The sequence below is a fragment of the Myripristis murdjan genome, chromosome 14 (genome assembly GCF_902150065.1).
Source record: "Myripristis murdjan chromosome 14, fMyrMur1.1, whole genome shotgun sequence".
NCBI lineage: Eukaryota > Metazoa > Chordata > Actinopteri > Holocentriformes > Holocentridae > Myripristis > Myripristis murdjan.
This window is the reverse complement of record NC_043993.1, coordinates 29,636,952-29,654,661: the sequence shown is the minus strand read 5'-3', so window position 1 is coordinate 29,654,661 and position 17,710 is coordinate 29,636,952. Positions and strand designations below refer to the sequence as shown.

The following is a 17,710-nucleotide window of genomic DNA, read 5'->3' as shown; positions in this document are numbered from 1 at the left end:
TGGATGCTCTTTGAAGTAGAGAAGTATGATTGTAACCTGTATAGCTGGTAGCTGACCAATAGAGGGAGACACGGCACAGATCCATTTTGATTGGTATGTGAAGAAACTTTTTAAAACTTTTTTTTTTTTTTTTTTTTTTTTTTTTTAGATAATGCTCAGTTAGAGCAGGCTTACAGATCTAAATTCTCACAGCCAGGGTTCGCTCACACTCACACACATGAACACTGATTGCTCCCAGCCCCTGTAGGCTTTAGCTTGAGATGACTGTGGCATGGCAGAGTGGGATTGTGGTTGGAGAGACAAAATGGGATCCATCCCTGCAGCAGACGGCGGGCTCATCAGTGCGTCTCGGTGGAAGACGCTGAACCCAATGTCCAATATCCAAAATAGGGGAAAAAAAAAAAGAGAGAGAAAAGGACCCTTCGTCTCATTAACGCTGGTTCATTTTTGTGTCGGAATTTACTTTCATCAGGATGATCAGTAAAAGGGATAGTTCACCCAGTTTGAAAAATCTGTGGATGCTCTTCACTCCTAGTCAGTCTATACAAGAGCTATGGTGTCTATTTTTTCATATGCAAAATGATAAGACCTCATGTTTACCATCATCCATGCTTATATTTAGTTAGCCCTCTGAGGTTATTTTTGCTTCTTCCTTCCCCTAAAAAGAGGAATTAAGGCAAAGACAAGGTTTTATTTTCATGCCTTCCCCACATCAGCACATATAAATAACTTACAGACTGCAGATGTCTTCTTACTACAGAGAGAGAAATCATTTTTGCAGTGACAGGACACGATACACAGTACACTATCAGAAGTTACATTATTTCTGATTCGCTAAGCATTTAGAGACTTCTTTTTCGGTAATAAAAGGGAGAATTTTTATTGTTTGAATGGTCATTTTCGTATCAAGCTTTTCAAGTGTTTCCTGCTGTCTTTTAGGATGGAGATAAAATCATATCTAAGACAAGGAATGCAATCCAACAGCGATGAACACCTGATCATTTTATTGTGGTCAATTAATCACCACAATGACTGATTGATTGATTATCTGCTTATTCCAAACTGCAAAACTCACATCATCACAAATTTCAGCTGTTATTTAGATTATAAAAATCACATCATCAGTGCCCTCAGGTATAATTGGCATCAGCAAACTTCTCTAGGGTAATTTTTGGATATGTAAAGACTGTACACATTGTCATAATATCATCATGTGACATAACTTGTGTCTTTTTCCTGGTTTTAAAAGCTGCATTAACAGGAAAGAGATGCAGTTTTGTGAACTTATTAGACTGTTGTAGCTGCTTGATCATCATATCCACATCACAAACCTCTTGTGTGTAAAAACCTTATGACAGCAGCAGCAGTCATCCTCATTAATATTTAATCAAAGATGTCCTGATACTTGGGTTTGTCCATGGTGACCAGCCAGAATTAACCAGCCAGTTTTTTTTTTTTTTTCTCAACAGCCGCTTTGACATGAAAAGCAGGTAAACACACGAGATGACTCAACACCTCGTTTCAAAAGTGCCTCTGCTGCAAAACACACACCTACGCTTTTATCAAAGCCATCATAAGCCGACAGTAAGGCGGTAAAATAAACTTAACTGTCACCAGCAGAGCAGAGCTTTCCATTAAAACAGATTGTGTTAATGCATTTTCTTATTATGACACACAGGAGCCTCAGCAGTGAACATGGAAGTTGGTTTCAGGGATGTGGAAGAAGGCATTAATTCAATTGTGGAGTCGACCTGCCATCTAGTGGTCAATGTTTGCATTGCCCAAGAGGTGTTGTCTGACCCAGTTTACTGAGGTATGTGCCCTGATAAAAAAAAAAAAAAAAGTAAAAACCCTTCTCTTTCATTTTTACATTCATTTTATTGTTTTATCTCTGTAGAGTTTCACCACAGTCCTCTCTCTGTGTGTGTGTGTGTGTGTGTGTGTGTGTGTGTGCGTGTGTGACGTAAACTCTGTGTTTGTGTGGTTTTATTTAAATGCTGACGATGCCTTGTGTTAAGGCAGTTGTTTTAGCTGCTGAGTAAATAAAGGAGGAACCTCCATCGTGTCCGGTGGTGGATGACCCTGATATCCGGTTTTCAGTGTCATCAAACTGGTTTGTAGGTGTAACCTCTCTGATCCGGTTTCTGAGGAGCAGGACGGATACTATCGGTCATGGACTGGAGCTAGATATTGTGGATTTTTTTTTTTTTTTTTTTTTTTGCATGTGTGCAAATATTCAAAATTCTGGCATGTCCACCCCTAACCCTAAATACCAAAGGATCATTACATCTTAACCAAAACTCACATTTTCACTGTTGCAGCAAATAACAGAAATTCTACAGGACCACTTGGCGCTGAGATGAAGGAAAAAAAAAAAAAAACTCAACTCAACTCCTTGTAATACTTTTTCTACATATTTGGCCTTTATTACCAAAACCACAAAACTGCTGGAGCTGATCCCCAGAGGCTTCAGTCCTGAGCAGAGCTACACTAAACAACAAAACAATCAGTTTAAACTTTTTTCCATTCTAAATTGATGCTTTTTTTTTTTTTTTTTTTTTAAACTTAAGCATATGACCATGAGAAAAACAAAAGAAATGAAGTGTGAATCAGGCCTGACCCAGTCCACCACCAAATCCATGAAAAGCCATGCACCATAATGTAAATGACAATGCAAAAGTTTCACTTCATACTTAAGGTGATAATTCCATTCAAGTAGCTATTCTGATGATTTTTTTTTTTTTTTTTTTTTTTTGTACACCCCACTGGTCTTTTATTTATTTATTTATTTATTTTTAAACATTCCCTCATTTACTCTTTGTACTCTGTTACCTTTGGAGTAATACAGACTAGTAATGTGGCTTGCCTTGTATAATTAATTTCTTTCCATGCCCAGACAGTTTGATTTGATCCAAACCTGCCCTCCATTGTCAATAGTTGCTCTACTCAGCGAGAGTTACACTGGGGTTTTTACAGCGGTGTATTTTACTGCATCAATCAAGAATTCACAGTCAGGTAAAGCGCCCAGTCCTGATGAAAACTCAAAGATCCACTACTCGAGAAAATAAGTGGGATTTTAGCCATTTTCAATCTCAGGTTGATAACAAACACTGACACAAAAATCAGCTCTAAGGCCGAGGTCTCGTGACGTTTTCATGCACTTTTGTTGTGTGAGGCTGAGTTGTTTTGAACCACCACCCAATGAAAATCATGATTGAGCGACATAGCAACGGTAAACCTGTAATTTACAATATGCCAAACGACTGTATGTGGGTTGCACTGTGTTTTCGTTGACATGAAGGTTTTCTACAAGTTGGACACATACAAGAATCAAAGTTAAAATTCCCATCAAGTTCATATTCACCCTGTTCCATCCTACATTTATCAAGTTCAGTCCAGCCCAGGCTGATTCTTTAATCAGCAAAGTGGATCCAAAACCAAATCACGTGATTGAATCTTAAAGTCTGGACGAGTAACACTACAGGAGCCTCTTATTGCTCATGGTGCAGGATGGGAGCCTCCAAGGGTCATTTTGCCCTGTGACTGATGGGTTCGTTTCCACCCTCACAACCGACCTCAACCCCATGTGCATTATTTATGAAGATTAGTGCGTGCTGACAGGTGATTTATGCTGTTTTGTGTATCCTGTTCATGCCATGGAAATTGCCCTGTGGGAAGGAATTGAGTTTATCCAACTGAAAACCATGAACACACAAGCTGGAAATATTTAACGCTGTTATTTCATTTTGAAAAGCGCAGGACTGGTATGTATCAGTCAATTAAACTCACGATAAATGAAGTTCAATGATGCAGTTTTGGGACACACACAAACACACACACAATCACACAGGTCCAACAGGTGTGTTTTTGTTGGCTCTCTTTTAATTCAAAGTAATATAGAAATATAAAATGATTAAAATCAATGTTCATAGACAGAAAGATAAACATGACAGAAACATAAACACCAAAGAAAGAGGGCTGCATTTACATTGTGCATCATTTTGTGTTCTACATCTCAGCATTTATTTATTTTTTTCTTTCTTTCTCCTGTTTTAATCTCACTTTACTCCCTGTCACAATTTGGGTTAATTAACCTATTTCTGTACCAGTACTGACAAAAAATAAAATCACAGCCACATACAAAAAAAAAAACAAACAAACGTAAAAATAAAAACAAAATTGAACATTTGCATCTACTCCAAAGTTGGTTTGGGTTGCTTGAATCCTAATAATACTTCTTATTAGCCTATCAACAGAGGTAACTGCCAAAGTAGAGGACGCTGAGTAAAGCAGGGAAATGCTCAGTCTAGGCTGGTGTTTCCTGTACTTCAGCAGTTACCTGAACAGTAGTCTGGTGACAATACAAACGCCGCTTCAACACAACAACAGCATACAAGGGAGGGAAAAAAAAATCTACTGCCAAGCAAAGTATGAGCTATACAAACTTTAGGCTAAAGCTTTCATGATACACAGTGATATATTTTGCAAAGTTGTAGAGAATAAGCTTGTCAAGCATAAAAAGTTGCAGGCCAAGGCTATGTGAGGACAACAGGTGCTGGAGCTCACTTTGTCCTCAAAGGCCTGCTCTCCTTGAGTATGGCCAAAAAAAAAAAAAAAAAGTAATTTTGGAAAGGTGGCTAATTAAAGGGAAGCAATGGCACTGAAACTCATTTATCTAATCTACCAAACCAGGAGAAACAAAACACTGAATTATGCTTTATAAAGTTTTTTTTTTTTTTCTCCCTTTACCGGGTTGTCACAAATCCTTCAGGCTGTCAAATTTAGATTTTCAGGTTGAGTTTTTCAGCCCGCAATGCAGAGCCGTGTTTCCTGCAATGCGTCTCAAAGTGAGACACAAGGCAAGGAAAGTGTTTAATTTCCTCCTGGTCAGGGTTGTCACGATACAAAACCATTTCATTTGGATACCAATGCCAGGCCACAGCACTGCAGTGTCAATTATTAACTAGTTAGTTTGCTAAAATTTTAAATTTACTCCTACCATGGTGGGCTGCCACAGTAAAAAAACAAACAAACAAACAAAAAAACATCTATATCTATCTATCTATATCTATAGATATATATGGATAGATGGATAGATAGATATGTATACGCGAATCATTGTGAAGACGTCCCTGTGCTAAAAGTGAAAGCTAACAGTCATGTTTTAGAATGACTCGGTCACTCTAAACTCAATACTTCATACAACGCGCCGAGTCGCCTTTCATACGTTAATTCCAATAATCCACACTGGACTGAACCCTGCGTTCAAATTCTGCTGCATAACATTAAAAAGTAACTGCAGCAGATTAACTGTTGAAGACGATCTGAATTAAAGTGGGAAGAACGGGTATGGAGGTAAACTGGCATAATTTCTCTCGAGTATTGCACTGACAAGATTTGGCAATAAACCCTTAGGCACAAAGCTACCTAACCACCACAGCAGTCCATCCGTCATGGGGATGAAACCCGACGTGGGATGGAGTGACAAGCATCTGCGTTGGCTTTGTTACTGGTGTAATACTGGCTCTACTGGATGTGACGCGATAACCCAGGGGTAGTGGGTGAGGGTTTGGTTTGCACCCTTGCCATGAGTTCAATTCAGAAACAGCACTGAGAACAGAGAAGAGCAAAATGAGATCATAGTGCAAATAGGAAAACAGAGTTACAAAACATCAAAGACCCATGTTCATCGACTGGCAATTCAAACGGTGATGTAAGAAAATCCCACGACGACAAGCACAATTGCCACGTTTGTTCTAGCAGCAGTGGCGACGACTGACACGGAGCCCCGACGCTCCTCGCTTCACCATTCAACCGACTGATGCATCAGACATGTAAAATGCTGGTAAAAAAGTGGACAAATGTTATATGTTCCATAAATAAATACTCCATAATCACATCTATTGCTGATGAAAGCCTTGGAATGTATGAAAACATTATAAGCGCTATATCTATATCTGCTGCGTTTGTCAAAATGTACCATTCATTCGGTACATTTTTTAAACTTTGCACCTGATCCTGCACTTTCCATTAGCTGAAAGGGTTTTTTTTTTTAAAACATTAAAACCAAATGAGAGGAACTGTTTTCCAGCAGAGGGCATGGAGGTTTTAACAATCTTAACATAATTTCAATGAAATTAATCCAAATGGTCACATTCCTTTGAGGTGAGCTTTCCAAATCCAACACCTGCTTTTCAACCTTTTTCCCTAAATGTACTTTATTAATTACAGTTGCTGCACAGTGCTCTCTTTCAGATAATTAGCTCAAACGAATGGGCCATGTTGGAAATACACTCCAGGTGGCTGTCTGTCACATTCAATCATTCATACGCACAGAAATTCAAGCGTAGTCAAACAGTATTTGCGATCCATTCTGAGTTGTATCAGATGGCTGGTGTTTACCACGCAGGATGGCAGATTATTTACTCCACGGCAGCAAAGTAGCTGAGAGTCTAATTTGTGCATTTCTGTGCAAGAAATCAGCAAACACTTTCTAATTTGTCCTGAGAGTAAACCCCACCCACCTGGTACTCCAATCAGGTGAAAACAAACACTTGCAACTACTGTTTGACACAGGTATGACGGCTTGTTTCCCTGACAAATTCATACTGTCGTTTTTGAAACCCACACACACACACACACACACACACACATTGTGAAAAACACTGCAGCACATTCTCTCTCAATGCAAACAAATGCATTCACATTCGGATTTGCTGACAAATGTATGCGCTGTGTTCCCTCACAGGCGAACACACACACACACACACACGCGCAGACACACAGACATGCGGACAGACGAGGACGAGGTGTGCGCTGGGCTCTAGCTGCTGTCCTCCTTGCTCTGGTCCTGGAATCTGTCTGCGGTGGAGGAGCCCTCGAAGCGCTGGGAGGCGATGGCGGCTTGGTGAGACATGCTCTTCCTCACGATGTCACCTTTCCTCCACAGTGTGATCTCCTGCAACGGCACAACCGGTGACGACGCACAAAAAAAAAAAACATTAGGAGGGTTCGGCTACTGGGGATCTCTCACGTCGTGCCCTGCCGTGACTAAGAAGTGAGGCGTGAAAAAAAAAAGATTAATCTTGAGCTCAGTAATGACTACACAGTGATGCCAGAATATTAACAGCCTCTTAGGCCAAACTGAACCTGAAAGTGCTATTTCAGTGAGCACGGCAGGGCATTGTATCTATAAACTGTCCTGGTGTAAATGACCTCATATACACTGATATATGAATTTATCCCGATTGACTGACAGCATATAAAGTTAATGAGGTGCAGTGCTCTGACAGCTGCGTGCTGAACTAGCCAGGGTGTTGAAGTTCCAGTACGAGATATTTGCTCCTGTAAGATGAAAGTCCTGCTATGCAGTGGACGGCACAATTAGGGGGAGGAAGGAGGAGGAGGAGCAGGCTCTCGCTCTGTTCGACAAGCTCGATCTGCACTGCCCAGTTTTAGGAGGAGCGCCACCATCTTGGTAATTAGACTTATTTGACGATGAGGGGGGAGAGCAGTGTGTGTGTGGACAATATGAACGAGACGGGGGAGAAAGGCAGACAGACTGTCTTGGTGGTTGTCAACAGCAGTGCGGTCTGGTGTAAAATGACAATAATACAGTGACTTGCAGTCTCTCACTTGTCTCTTTGAGCATGCTTGTTATTTGTGTTTCATGATTTTCACAGCGGGCAGGTCTTTAATGAAGCACATAATGCAGCATGAATGTTTAGATGCCTCCACTTCAGACATGACCGCCAACAATGAGTGACGCTGAGCATGTGGCAGGGCAGCATGACTACCACGAAAACTAAAACTGCGGATTGATTCCCTTTGATATTGTAAGTGCTATTATAATTTCAACCAATAAAATACGAATTTTGTGCTGTTCAGTGTAAAATGTGTGACGGGTCTTCTTCGCCATCATGTGAGCTTGATTCAACACTGTAACCATTTCACCCAGGATGCACAGGGCCGCACACACTTAACACACTCAACACACTCGAACAGAACGGATTTGTGTAGCATTTGTGTTCACACCACGCCTGATTTGTTAATGTGCAAACCCACTAAACATAAAGCTGCAAGACAAATCCATGCTGCAACAAGTAAAATTAACTGTCTAGTGTCTTGTGAAGGACAAAATCAGAACATTAAAGGAAAAAAGTGTTTGAAACATCTGTGCAAAAAACATAATACATAATGTTTTGAGCTCCGTCAGCTATTATTTCTATAACCTAAGAATAACAAAGTAGTCCTGTTGCATATGATCTAAAAATACTATTTGCCGGTGAATATTTTATTTTTATTGCACAAACAGCCTATTTACACTGGTGTCATCTGCAACAGACCCACCTGCACTCTTTACTGAAGGATCGACAGACTGATTCGCCAATTTATTCGCATACTCAGTGTGAGTTATATGTGATTAGTGGACGTTACAGTGTATTCTTGCACCAGAAGAGGAGTTAATGGACCAGACTTGGTGGATGTGTTACACTCGCATGGAGCAGTAAATACCGTTATGTGGGTAAGAACCTGACCTCTCACTTTGAAGCAGAAAAAACTACCAAGCTGCCTCAGCCTACTGTGAACTTTAGGGGCATCTAGAAAGAAAAGCAGCAGTCAACAAAGTGGCTGAACCACCCAAAAGCTGAAAGAAGGTGTACCTGCTGTTTGAAGTAGCGTCTTTCCTCCTCGTCTATGAGCACCAGGTTGAGGTAGTAGCGCACCGAGAACTTCTTGTTGATGTCCCTCATGGTGGGCGTCATCTCGTAGCCGGCCAGAAACAGCCTGATGGGGATGGACTCTCCTGCAGAGCCCCCAAAAAACGTCACAGTTTGTCACAGAGCTGAGGTCAGGGTCCAAGTCTGACATCTACAAAAAAAAAAAAAAAAAAAAAAAAGCACGAAAACCTGTGTCCCTACCTCTGACTGGAGCTCCGTCCATGATCTCGTACTTGGCTATGGTGTCGTTCTCGTGGTAGACGTTGGGCCCCGTGCCTGTCGTCTCCCGTTTGATGATGTCGATCTCCATGTGCTTGATCTTGATCCTCACCAGCAGAAAGTAAATCTTCCCTACAATCACATCTTTCAGGTGATACCTGTGAAGAAATGGCACGGTTTATCTAAGTTAAGCTCCGAATCACTGGATAAATTACATCATTCTTGCTCTCTCTTGCTTTTGATGAGTAAAAATTCGTTTTAACACTTTCTGTGTGACATCGTTTTTTAATTATCAAGCCTCAAAACAAGTACAGGGCTAGAATGCATTCACAAATTCTTATTCATTTTAGTATGTGTAAACAATATCATACTTTGACTTGTTGTACTCAAACTCTATGTGTAGACAGTCCTCAATCCCCACTTCCATCTTGATGGAGGAGTTGAGCTCAGGGTAGGTGCTGAGCGTGTGCACCACGATGTCCAGCTCTTTGCTGATGTCGTTCAGCCGCCGGCTTATCGTCGCCCTCAGGAAGTAGCTGGAATCAAATGGAAAGTCAGGTAATAAGCTTTTATGGCTGTGAGGCACAACAGACAATCCAGAGAACTCCCAACTCTTATGGGAGTCACATTCCTCCAATGAAAATAGCTGTGTGTAATGAGGAGAAATCATGTGACCTACAGTGTGTGTGTGTGTGTGTGTGTGTGTGTGTGTGTGTGTGTGTGCTGCACTCAAAGAGAAGGACAATCAGTTGGAGACAACCACGCCACAAGCTTTAATCCAACATAACTGGGCACAATCAGAGCCCATGTTCCAAGCACTCATTTATTATACAAACATAAGCAACACACTTATGGTCAAATTAAGGTGACCCTGTTAAAGCGGTGCATTTTTTTCTTTGTGTTGGTGTGCATGTGCGTGCGCGCTCGAGGTGTGTACCCTTTAGCGGTGCCCCTGTTGTCAAAGCCAGATAACATCATAGGCTCATTTGCATATCAGCGGCATTTACGACTCCACTTTTCCGTTTTAAAGCGCAAGTTTCACCTGGTTACATCTAAGAGTTCAAGACCTTTATTTATACCAGTTACAATGAAATGTAAGACAAATTTTGCAAACTGAAATGAATGTAAAACTGACAACTAATGAGGAAATGTCTGCTATTATTTAAGAATAGTCAAGCTGCATCACGGAGCTGGCACCACTTCTGCTGGTCTGCTGGCTGCTTTGTACCAAAGACAAATGATCTGAAAATAGGCCTATTTTTTTTCCAGATTTAGTTTCAGTTCCTCATTTCCTCCCTTTGGCACAAGTGGAAAGGGCCTTAGCTCGCTGCCACCAAAACTTCTGCTCTGCACAAAAAAACCCCCACACCATTTATGCCTGCAAAAATTTTTCCTTGAGCACTAATAATTAATGCATACCACGCAGAAATGCTTCTCTTTTTTTTTGTCCAGTGGTGCTTACCGTAATTTGACGTTCTGACCAGTGTAAGACTCGTAGGGTTTCTCCACGTGCGTGAACTCAAAGTCAAACGTTTGTGACTGCGTGAGCTCCCCAGGCCGAGCCAAGTCTTTCACAAGTGACACAAACTCGTGGTGGTTCCCTCTGTCGTAGTACAGCTCTGGAAAAAAAAACAAAACAAAAACAAAAACACAAGATGGGATAACTAGAAAGGAGCAATTTTGTGTATTCTGTACAAGCCGCTTCTGTGACAGCCGTGACTATTATTGATGACAGCTGACTTTTGTCTTGAACGATGAATCACTGACTCCAATCACTTCGATCTGTTTACCTGAAATTCCAAAATATCACCTCAGCTAAGCGACTGCGTGATCGTAAACTCAATGCCAACTGTGAGTCAGAATAACGTGATGCAGCAGCTGTGTCGATGGAACAACACTGGATGATATATTTAATAGGTCAGTGCTTGCACACCCACAATGTGGCTACTTTTCAGGCCGTCATACTGGGTTACAGCTGCCCCTGTCTTGACTTGTCTTCTGGGTGCATCCCAACTCAAACACAACACTCCTCCTTTCTTCGCTAACCCCTCCTCTCATCCATGATCCCGAAACCATGTTTATGCTGCTCTATCGCTTGAATCAGACGGAAAGAGAGTCAGAGAAGCGGCTTAAAAAGAGGTCCTTTAAGTCGGAAATGTCCTGTGAAGGGACTTCAAGTGTTTCTACCCCGACAGGAAGTGAACTGTGAGTGTGTGTGCCATGTGCCCACCCCACTCAGCGTAGCCAAACGGTAATACTTCTAACAGACAATCGAGGGAGAAGGAAGAGAGACAGAGAGGCGGGTGGGTGTAGGGAACCTAAAATGATGTAACACTGATGAAAAATATCAAACAACTGAAAACAACTTCATCACAAAACATCTTCTGCCTGGCAACATCCTGTAAGATGACACCTAACGGCATGAGGTCCTGACCGACTGCCTTTTTCATGCACGTTTCTCTCCCAGTTTCACCTTCCTATTCTCTAACCAAGAAGCAAACTCACAGGGAGTCAGAGAGCAGCATGCGAGGTAAAAGTGACTGGTAAAACAGTCACAAAGAGGAACCTCCTCCCACTGTTGCAACACTGGTGTTGATGTCAGCTGACCTTAGCTAGCTAGAAGGTTGACACGGGAATAAACTGTCACCTGAAAGAAAAGCAACAGGCACACCAAGGCATGTCATTTATAACAACATCTAACCAGGTACTATCAACCGTTATCAAGTGTGCATGTTAATTTAGCCTATTTCAAGAAAATTTATACTATTATTTGCATATTCAGATGGTGTTATAACTAAAGTATATGATGGTAAAACAGTCAGCACCAGAGTTATTATAGCTTTGCATTTTTCATTTGTTTTTTTTTTTGTTGTTGTTGTTTTGTTTTTTTATTTCACTTTTAATTTTTTATTTTCAATTCAGTTTAGTCTCCAGAATAGATTTGTTTGGGTTCAGTTAAGTTTTTAATTGTTTTAGTATTAGTTCATTACTATTGTTGTTGCTGTTGTTGTTGTTAGGGCTGTACTCAACTCACAATTTCCACAGTCGCCTCACAGTCAGCATTTCAACACAATTTCGTTCAAAAAACAGGACTGCATGACTTGAAGCATCTCAAGTCGACTCAAGGGGCTTCCGATGGATGATTGGATTTGACTGGTCGAGGGGGAGAAGCCCTGATTATTATAATGTGGGGTGTGTTTGTCAGCGGCAAGATATAACACGGTATGACAATCCAGACCCAACACTTAATGAAGGCAGCTGACTCAGCCATGGTGATAAATTTGACCAAACTGTCAACGACTAAAACTAGAATCACTTTCTGTATTTGTTTACATGTTATTTTAGTCAATTTTGTAAGCACGCAATATCGCTCCAGTTAGTTTTAGTTTGTCTATAAAGTCTAAATTTGATTTTTATGTTATCAAAAGAAGTTTGAGTTAAGTGTGATAAGCTTGAAGCGCCACAACACAAACACAGGTCAAAGGTCACCGGAGCCTATAGGCTGTGTGTCGCCTCCCTCCTGCTGGTGTCATCCCGCACGCACATCTGTCACGAGACCTGACACTTTGTCCGTGCCTGTGTCGGTGGCTGCTACTGACCAAAGTGAAGTTAATTCGCTTCACAGGTTAATTATTAAGTTCGTGCTGTGTCAGTGGGAGGTCAGTGGTGGTTTCGGCGCCTGTAGCTCGCTGTCCCCACCGTCCTTTTACACTTTACGCGGCGGTGAGTTGTGCTGTGTGCCGCAGGCCTGCCGCTCACCTATCTGCCCGATAAACTCGATCTTGATGCCGTTGTGCTCCAGCCTCTTGCCGGGGTTCTTCAGCGTCACGTTGACTTTCCCCGACACCGTCTCCCCGTCGAAGAACAGAAAATATTTGTCCTTCCTCCCATCCTCGGTTTTATGCTCCGCTTTCTTCCTCGTTTCGGCGTCATTCAAAACTATATCGATGTCCGCACTTTGTCCGAAACCGAAGAAGCTCATCGCGGCTCGTCAGCCAAGCTCTGTCTGCCTGTGGCTCCTGCTCGGATTGTATAAATGTATATATAAAAAAGAACAACACCTTCGCTGTGGCACAACACACTCTAACCGGAGTGATTCCTCCTCGGTTCGCAGTGTGGTGTCCGGTGCAAACAGACTGTGCCAGATTATTGAATATTTCGAGTTACAACCGTCGTCGCTCAACTGCGCATGCGCTGTTGGTCATGTGCAAGTGACATTCATATTTATTAGACGAAGTCATTTTTTTAAAAAAAACTTTTCATCTTATTTGACTCTAAAGGCTAACAATTGCCATGAAGTTGCTTGTACGTGACAATATGAAATCTCGCCGTCGGTGTGTTTTGCAGTCAGCGTGTTACTTTATCATGTTTCTGCGCGTTTTTGACGCAGTATCAACAGGCACGAGCAAGCGGCAGAACACGCACCGCACCTGCTTACTCGCGCAAAGATTGTTTATTGAGAAGAGTCACCACTCCGCAGTAAACATTAATACGCGTGTTACCCTGTATCTACGTAGCAGGTAGAGCGTAGCCGTTACCATAGCGACAGTCTGGCATTAGCCCTGTTGCTTTTAGTCGCAAAATTTATTTTATTCTGAATGTAAACACTATGTTTGTGTGCAACGTGGTCTAAATACGCTATGCTGTATTTTGAGTTGAAACAGCTTAAGTGGTAGACACTGACGCTCCAAGAGAATATCGACGCCGTTTGCGGTTCCCGGAAATCAGGCCAGAGTTAGACTTCTTCGCTTTTTCCTCTTCTCTGGGCTTCTCGAAAACTTTTCTCCTGTCTTTTCCCTGCCCTCTTTCAAGGTTATTATAGTTAAAAAACTAAACTACAAACTAAAACCAGGTGTGAAAAAATATTTTAGTTGACTGAAATCATAAAAAAAAAGGCTTAAAAAAAAAGAAAGAAAACTAACAGACAATACAGTGTGCTTGCAAAAGAAACTTAAAAAAAAAAGAAAAGAAAAGAAAATATCTGTAGTATGTAGTTATAATCTTTGTCAGTTTGGTCAAAATTATCACCACAACCAGCATGAGGAGGCGTTGATGCTAAAGATTATTGAGACTTCATGACTGGGAGTCAACTGCCTTCACAAAATGTTGGGTTTCTGTTGTAATACCTATTCTGAACTTCCTCAGTCTTGCCACTGACAAACACCCTCAATATTATAATAAAAACCTGTGACTAATAAAAACTAAACCAAAAAAAAAAAAAAAAAAAAAAAAAAGCTATAAAAAGTAAACTGAAATGATCAAACCCAATCTGGAAATGAACCGAATTGAAAACAAAAATTAAAAACTAAATAAAAATAAAAAACTAATGACAAAAAAACAAAACTATAACATCTCTGCCCCCACTGACAATCACATCATTTCTTGGTTACAGAAGACAGAAAAGCTCCCCCACTAAGAGTGTGTGGTTGATGAGTTTGTTCCACTCATGAATATTAAACTGCTGGTGCTGTTTCCCAGTGGGCGCCCTGCAGGTTTCCACATGGTAACTGCAAGCTCCTTCACCACGAGAAGAAATTCTCATGCTGATTTAAATTAGTGAAGAGAAATTTTATGATTTTCTGCCACTTCTGACCCACCGGGACTAGTCAGTGCCTGCAGCCTGGGGTGAAAAAGAAGCAGCGGCACCCTGCAGTGTGTTCCTGCTACGATACAGTGTCAGGTCATACTAATGTAAGTACATTTTAATCAGACATTTTTGATGTTATTCTAGGCCTATATTACAAGCACATGATTTTTCAACAGATTCTGCTTATAAATGACACAGCAACGGTAAAATCAAACGCCCACTGATAATGATAAATTGGGTCGACTTTACTGTCTTTACAACTAACAAAACCATATGCTTCATGAACGTAAAGCTTCATCATGTTGTCTTATAATCTATCCAAGGTAAAATAATTCATCAAATAAAATTAGAATACAGATAAGGCATCATCAGGCATAATTTAATAATCTTTTGCTCAACCAAAACATCCTAATAATGTCAGCAAGCTAATTTGTCACTTGGTTTAGTGGATAATGCTGAGGAAATGTTATTTCTTTACTTGTATAGAAATAACACAGTTTTGTAATAACAGCATTGCACCACTAGAGGGCAGACTTTACTCACAAGAGGGAAGCATTATACCCTCTAAGGAGCTTTTATGAGGCAAAGATGACACCAGACCAATATGATATTTTTAGATTTAAGCTGCTGATTTTTTTTTTTTTTTTTTTTTTTTTTTTTGGTGTGTCAATATCTAGCATCTTTTCATCAGGCAGCCGCTGAGTGTCGAAGCGGTGCACAGATAAATATTGCGCTAAATATTGGGAGCTTGAATTTTTTTAAAAATGCAGAGGCACAGATTTCTTTTTCAGTGTCCAGCATCTTAACATGTGGTGGTGGTGGACTTTAATGCCAAATGACTGCATAAAAATGACAAATATGCAAAGTTTCCGGCTGAGATGAATTAGTGATAGGTGAGGAAAGCATCTGAAACAGCACTGGCCAATCAATCATACTGTAAATGTGCCATCAATCATTCAAACTGTGTCATATCCATCATGTCAGGGACAGATATCATGACCTATTTTGCATTGAAAAGCCAATATCAGCCGAATGATCATTCACATATTTTACACATGTGAAATTACACTGCTTTACATTGATCGCCATGGTGATTACACTGAGGAAGAATTTAATCTGAATTATTAGGGTTTACAACATTGTTTCATCAGCCTAAGCTCTGTTATGAGTAAACACTGATTATCAATGGTATATGTATTTATTGGAACCTGCATGTGTGTGTGTGTGTGTGTGTGTGTGTGTGTGTGTGTGGCTCCAGCTCATTAGGACGCTCCCATGGGAAGAGTTTCTCTTAACTGCTTAATTAGTTCCAGCGACTTATGAGAGAGGGATTATGATGCTCCTCCTTTTGTGAATCGTTTTGTGATCAAATTTGACAACGCCTGAGTGGCGCCCCCGGGGCTTTTCTTTTGTATGAACCAGGGTGCAACTTTGATCTCTCATTTCACTGATTCATTTTGCAGGAAAAAAAACAAACAAAAAACAAAAAACAGACGCAATTCCACTGATTGTCCCACAGCAGTGAATTGGGACATCTGAGAGTGTCACTGGAGTAATTTCCAGAGCCGCTCTCCTATTGAAACAAATGATTTAAACCAATCTTGACGCCAATTATCAAGTTCAGAGTGTTAGGTGCAGCTGCAGCCCCGGTCTGTTACAAACAAGTGGAGTGTTTTCTCTGCAAGATGAGAGCAAATGTTCCTCTGTCGATCAGACGAGCTGCCAACATGTCAGGGCATCACGTCATGCTGTGATATTTTCTAAATGGGATGCGTCCTTGTGTCAAGTGAGATTTCCTCCCGTCTCTGTTTGTTCTTTCTCTCTCCAGGCTTCAGTTCAGAGCTTGCATGTCCCAGTAACATTGTGTAAAAACTCCAGTATACACTGCTCATCACACTGCTCTGTTGATACAATGGTTTGGTTGATGTACAGGGTTAATACTGACCTTTTATTAAGGATCAGATATTGATAACCTATATATTTTCTGACTACAGCTACATAGAAAAAGCTGTTCTCTTCATGTAAAGGTGTTATGTATCATAAAGTTACTTCTGTTGTTGAACAGGTGAGCTGAAATGTGTCTTTTTCCACCTTGGCATGAACAAAATTATGGGAATCACTGAATCCTTGTGATTTTTTGGTATCATTTGGACATGACAATGGTCCAGTTTGTATTGCATGGCGGCACAAAAGGCAGCTTTAATGCAAAAAAATATTGGCATCAGTGTCAGTAAGCAAGCCCATGTGTTTCAAACCATACTTAATATATCATAGTATCACGTTTAAAAGTGTCAGCATTGTGTTGTCCCACACAGGAGACATGGACGTGGTGGAAATACCCTTGACCAGAGTGCATGTATAATGATCCAAAAATAAAAAAAGGTGATTGATAACCTATTGACTTGCTTGCCTCAACTCAACTTGTCCTTTAAAGGTAAATGTGCTGCTGCATTGTACAGTAGGTAACACATATAAAGCTCATTCTGTGTCGTTGCACCATATGGATGAATATTACTGAACCTTTTTGTTATAGAAAATCATTATTGAGGCTTTGATGGTGTTTATCATCTGTTAGAAAAGTTATGTTTTACCCCAGCAGCCACCCATGACTCTGTAACTGAGGTCACACATGGCTGTCAAACCTTGTACCTTTTATTTTTTAAATTATGGTCATTTTCATGTTTTCACTTCAGATGAAGGATTATATGGTTTACATCTATTTTCAGACCCTACTGAATAATCATGAGAATGCACTCATTAAGCAACAATCAAAGCTGTTTGTTGGAGATCCTTAAAAGTTGAGATGGGCAGTAAACTGGTCTTGATGTATGAGTTTTCTGCCAGGGAGGCACGACGCAGCTTCATCTGCCTGCCAGTCGTCGAGGTCTGGGCGCCGAGGCTCATGTTCACACCTGAACATCTGACAGCGGTGATGAATCTGAGGTGGATCAGTCATGCTCCTACACACACCATCTCCTCAGGGATGTTTATGGTGTCCATTAGTGCACTGACAGTGTTATCCTTACCTTTATTGATTCTTGTGTTAAAAGTTTACAATAGCTCAGCGACTAACTTTATTATCCCTGCTGAGCTGATTGACTGTAATGCTTCTTATCCTGAAAGTTGCTGCCAGTTGGCCAACGTAATGCCAGAAAGGAACAAGAAAGCTATTTCACTGCAGAAA

At 40.8% G+C, this 17,710-nt stretch overlaps 1 protein-coding gene across 1 annotated transcript; it reads right to left on the bottom strand.

Annotated features, from left to right (window-relative positions):
* Positions 1-3,862: 3,862 nt before the first annotated feature.
* LOC115371195 (vacuolar protein sorting-associated protein 26B-like) lies at positions 3,863-13,121 on the bottom strand. Its single transcript, XM_030068385.1, has 6 exons — positions 12,699-13,121; positions 10,402-10,558; positions 9,311-9,475; positions 8,922-9,097; positions 8,664-8,806; positions 3,863-6,958 (listed from the first exon to the last, which is right to left on the bottom strand). Exons 1-6 carry the CDS (start codon positions 12,919-12,921, stop codon positions 6,824-6,826), a joined length of 999 nt encoding a protein of 332 aa, XP_029924245.1. The 5' UTR covers positions 12,922-13,121; the 3' UTR covers positions 3,863-6,823.
* Between the last annotated feature and the right edge of the window lie 4,589 nt (positions 13,122-17,710).

What these genes read in the sequence shown, in the direction of transcription:
- LOC115371195 (XM_030068385.1), bottom strand. Translation starts at nt 12,921, where the DNA reads ATGAGCTTCTTCGGTTTCGGACAAAGTGCGGACATCGATATAGTTTTG. An exon ending in GGACGGAGCTCCAGTCAGAG is followed by an intron (nt 8,807 to 8,921) that starts GTAGGGACACAG and finishes GGGGCTCTGCAG; the next exon opens with GAGAGTCCATCCCCATCAGG. An exon ending in GACGCTACTTCAAACAGCAG is followed by an intron (nt 6,959 to 8,663) that starts GTACACCTTCTT and finishes GTGCCGTTGCAG; the next exon opens with GAGATCACACTGTGGAGGAA.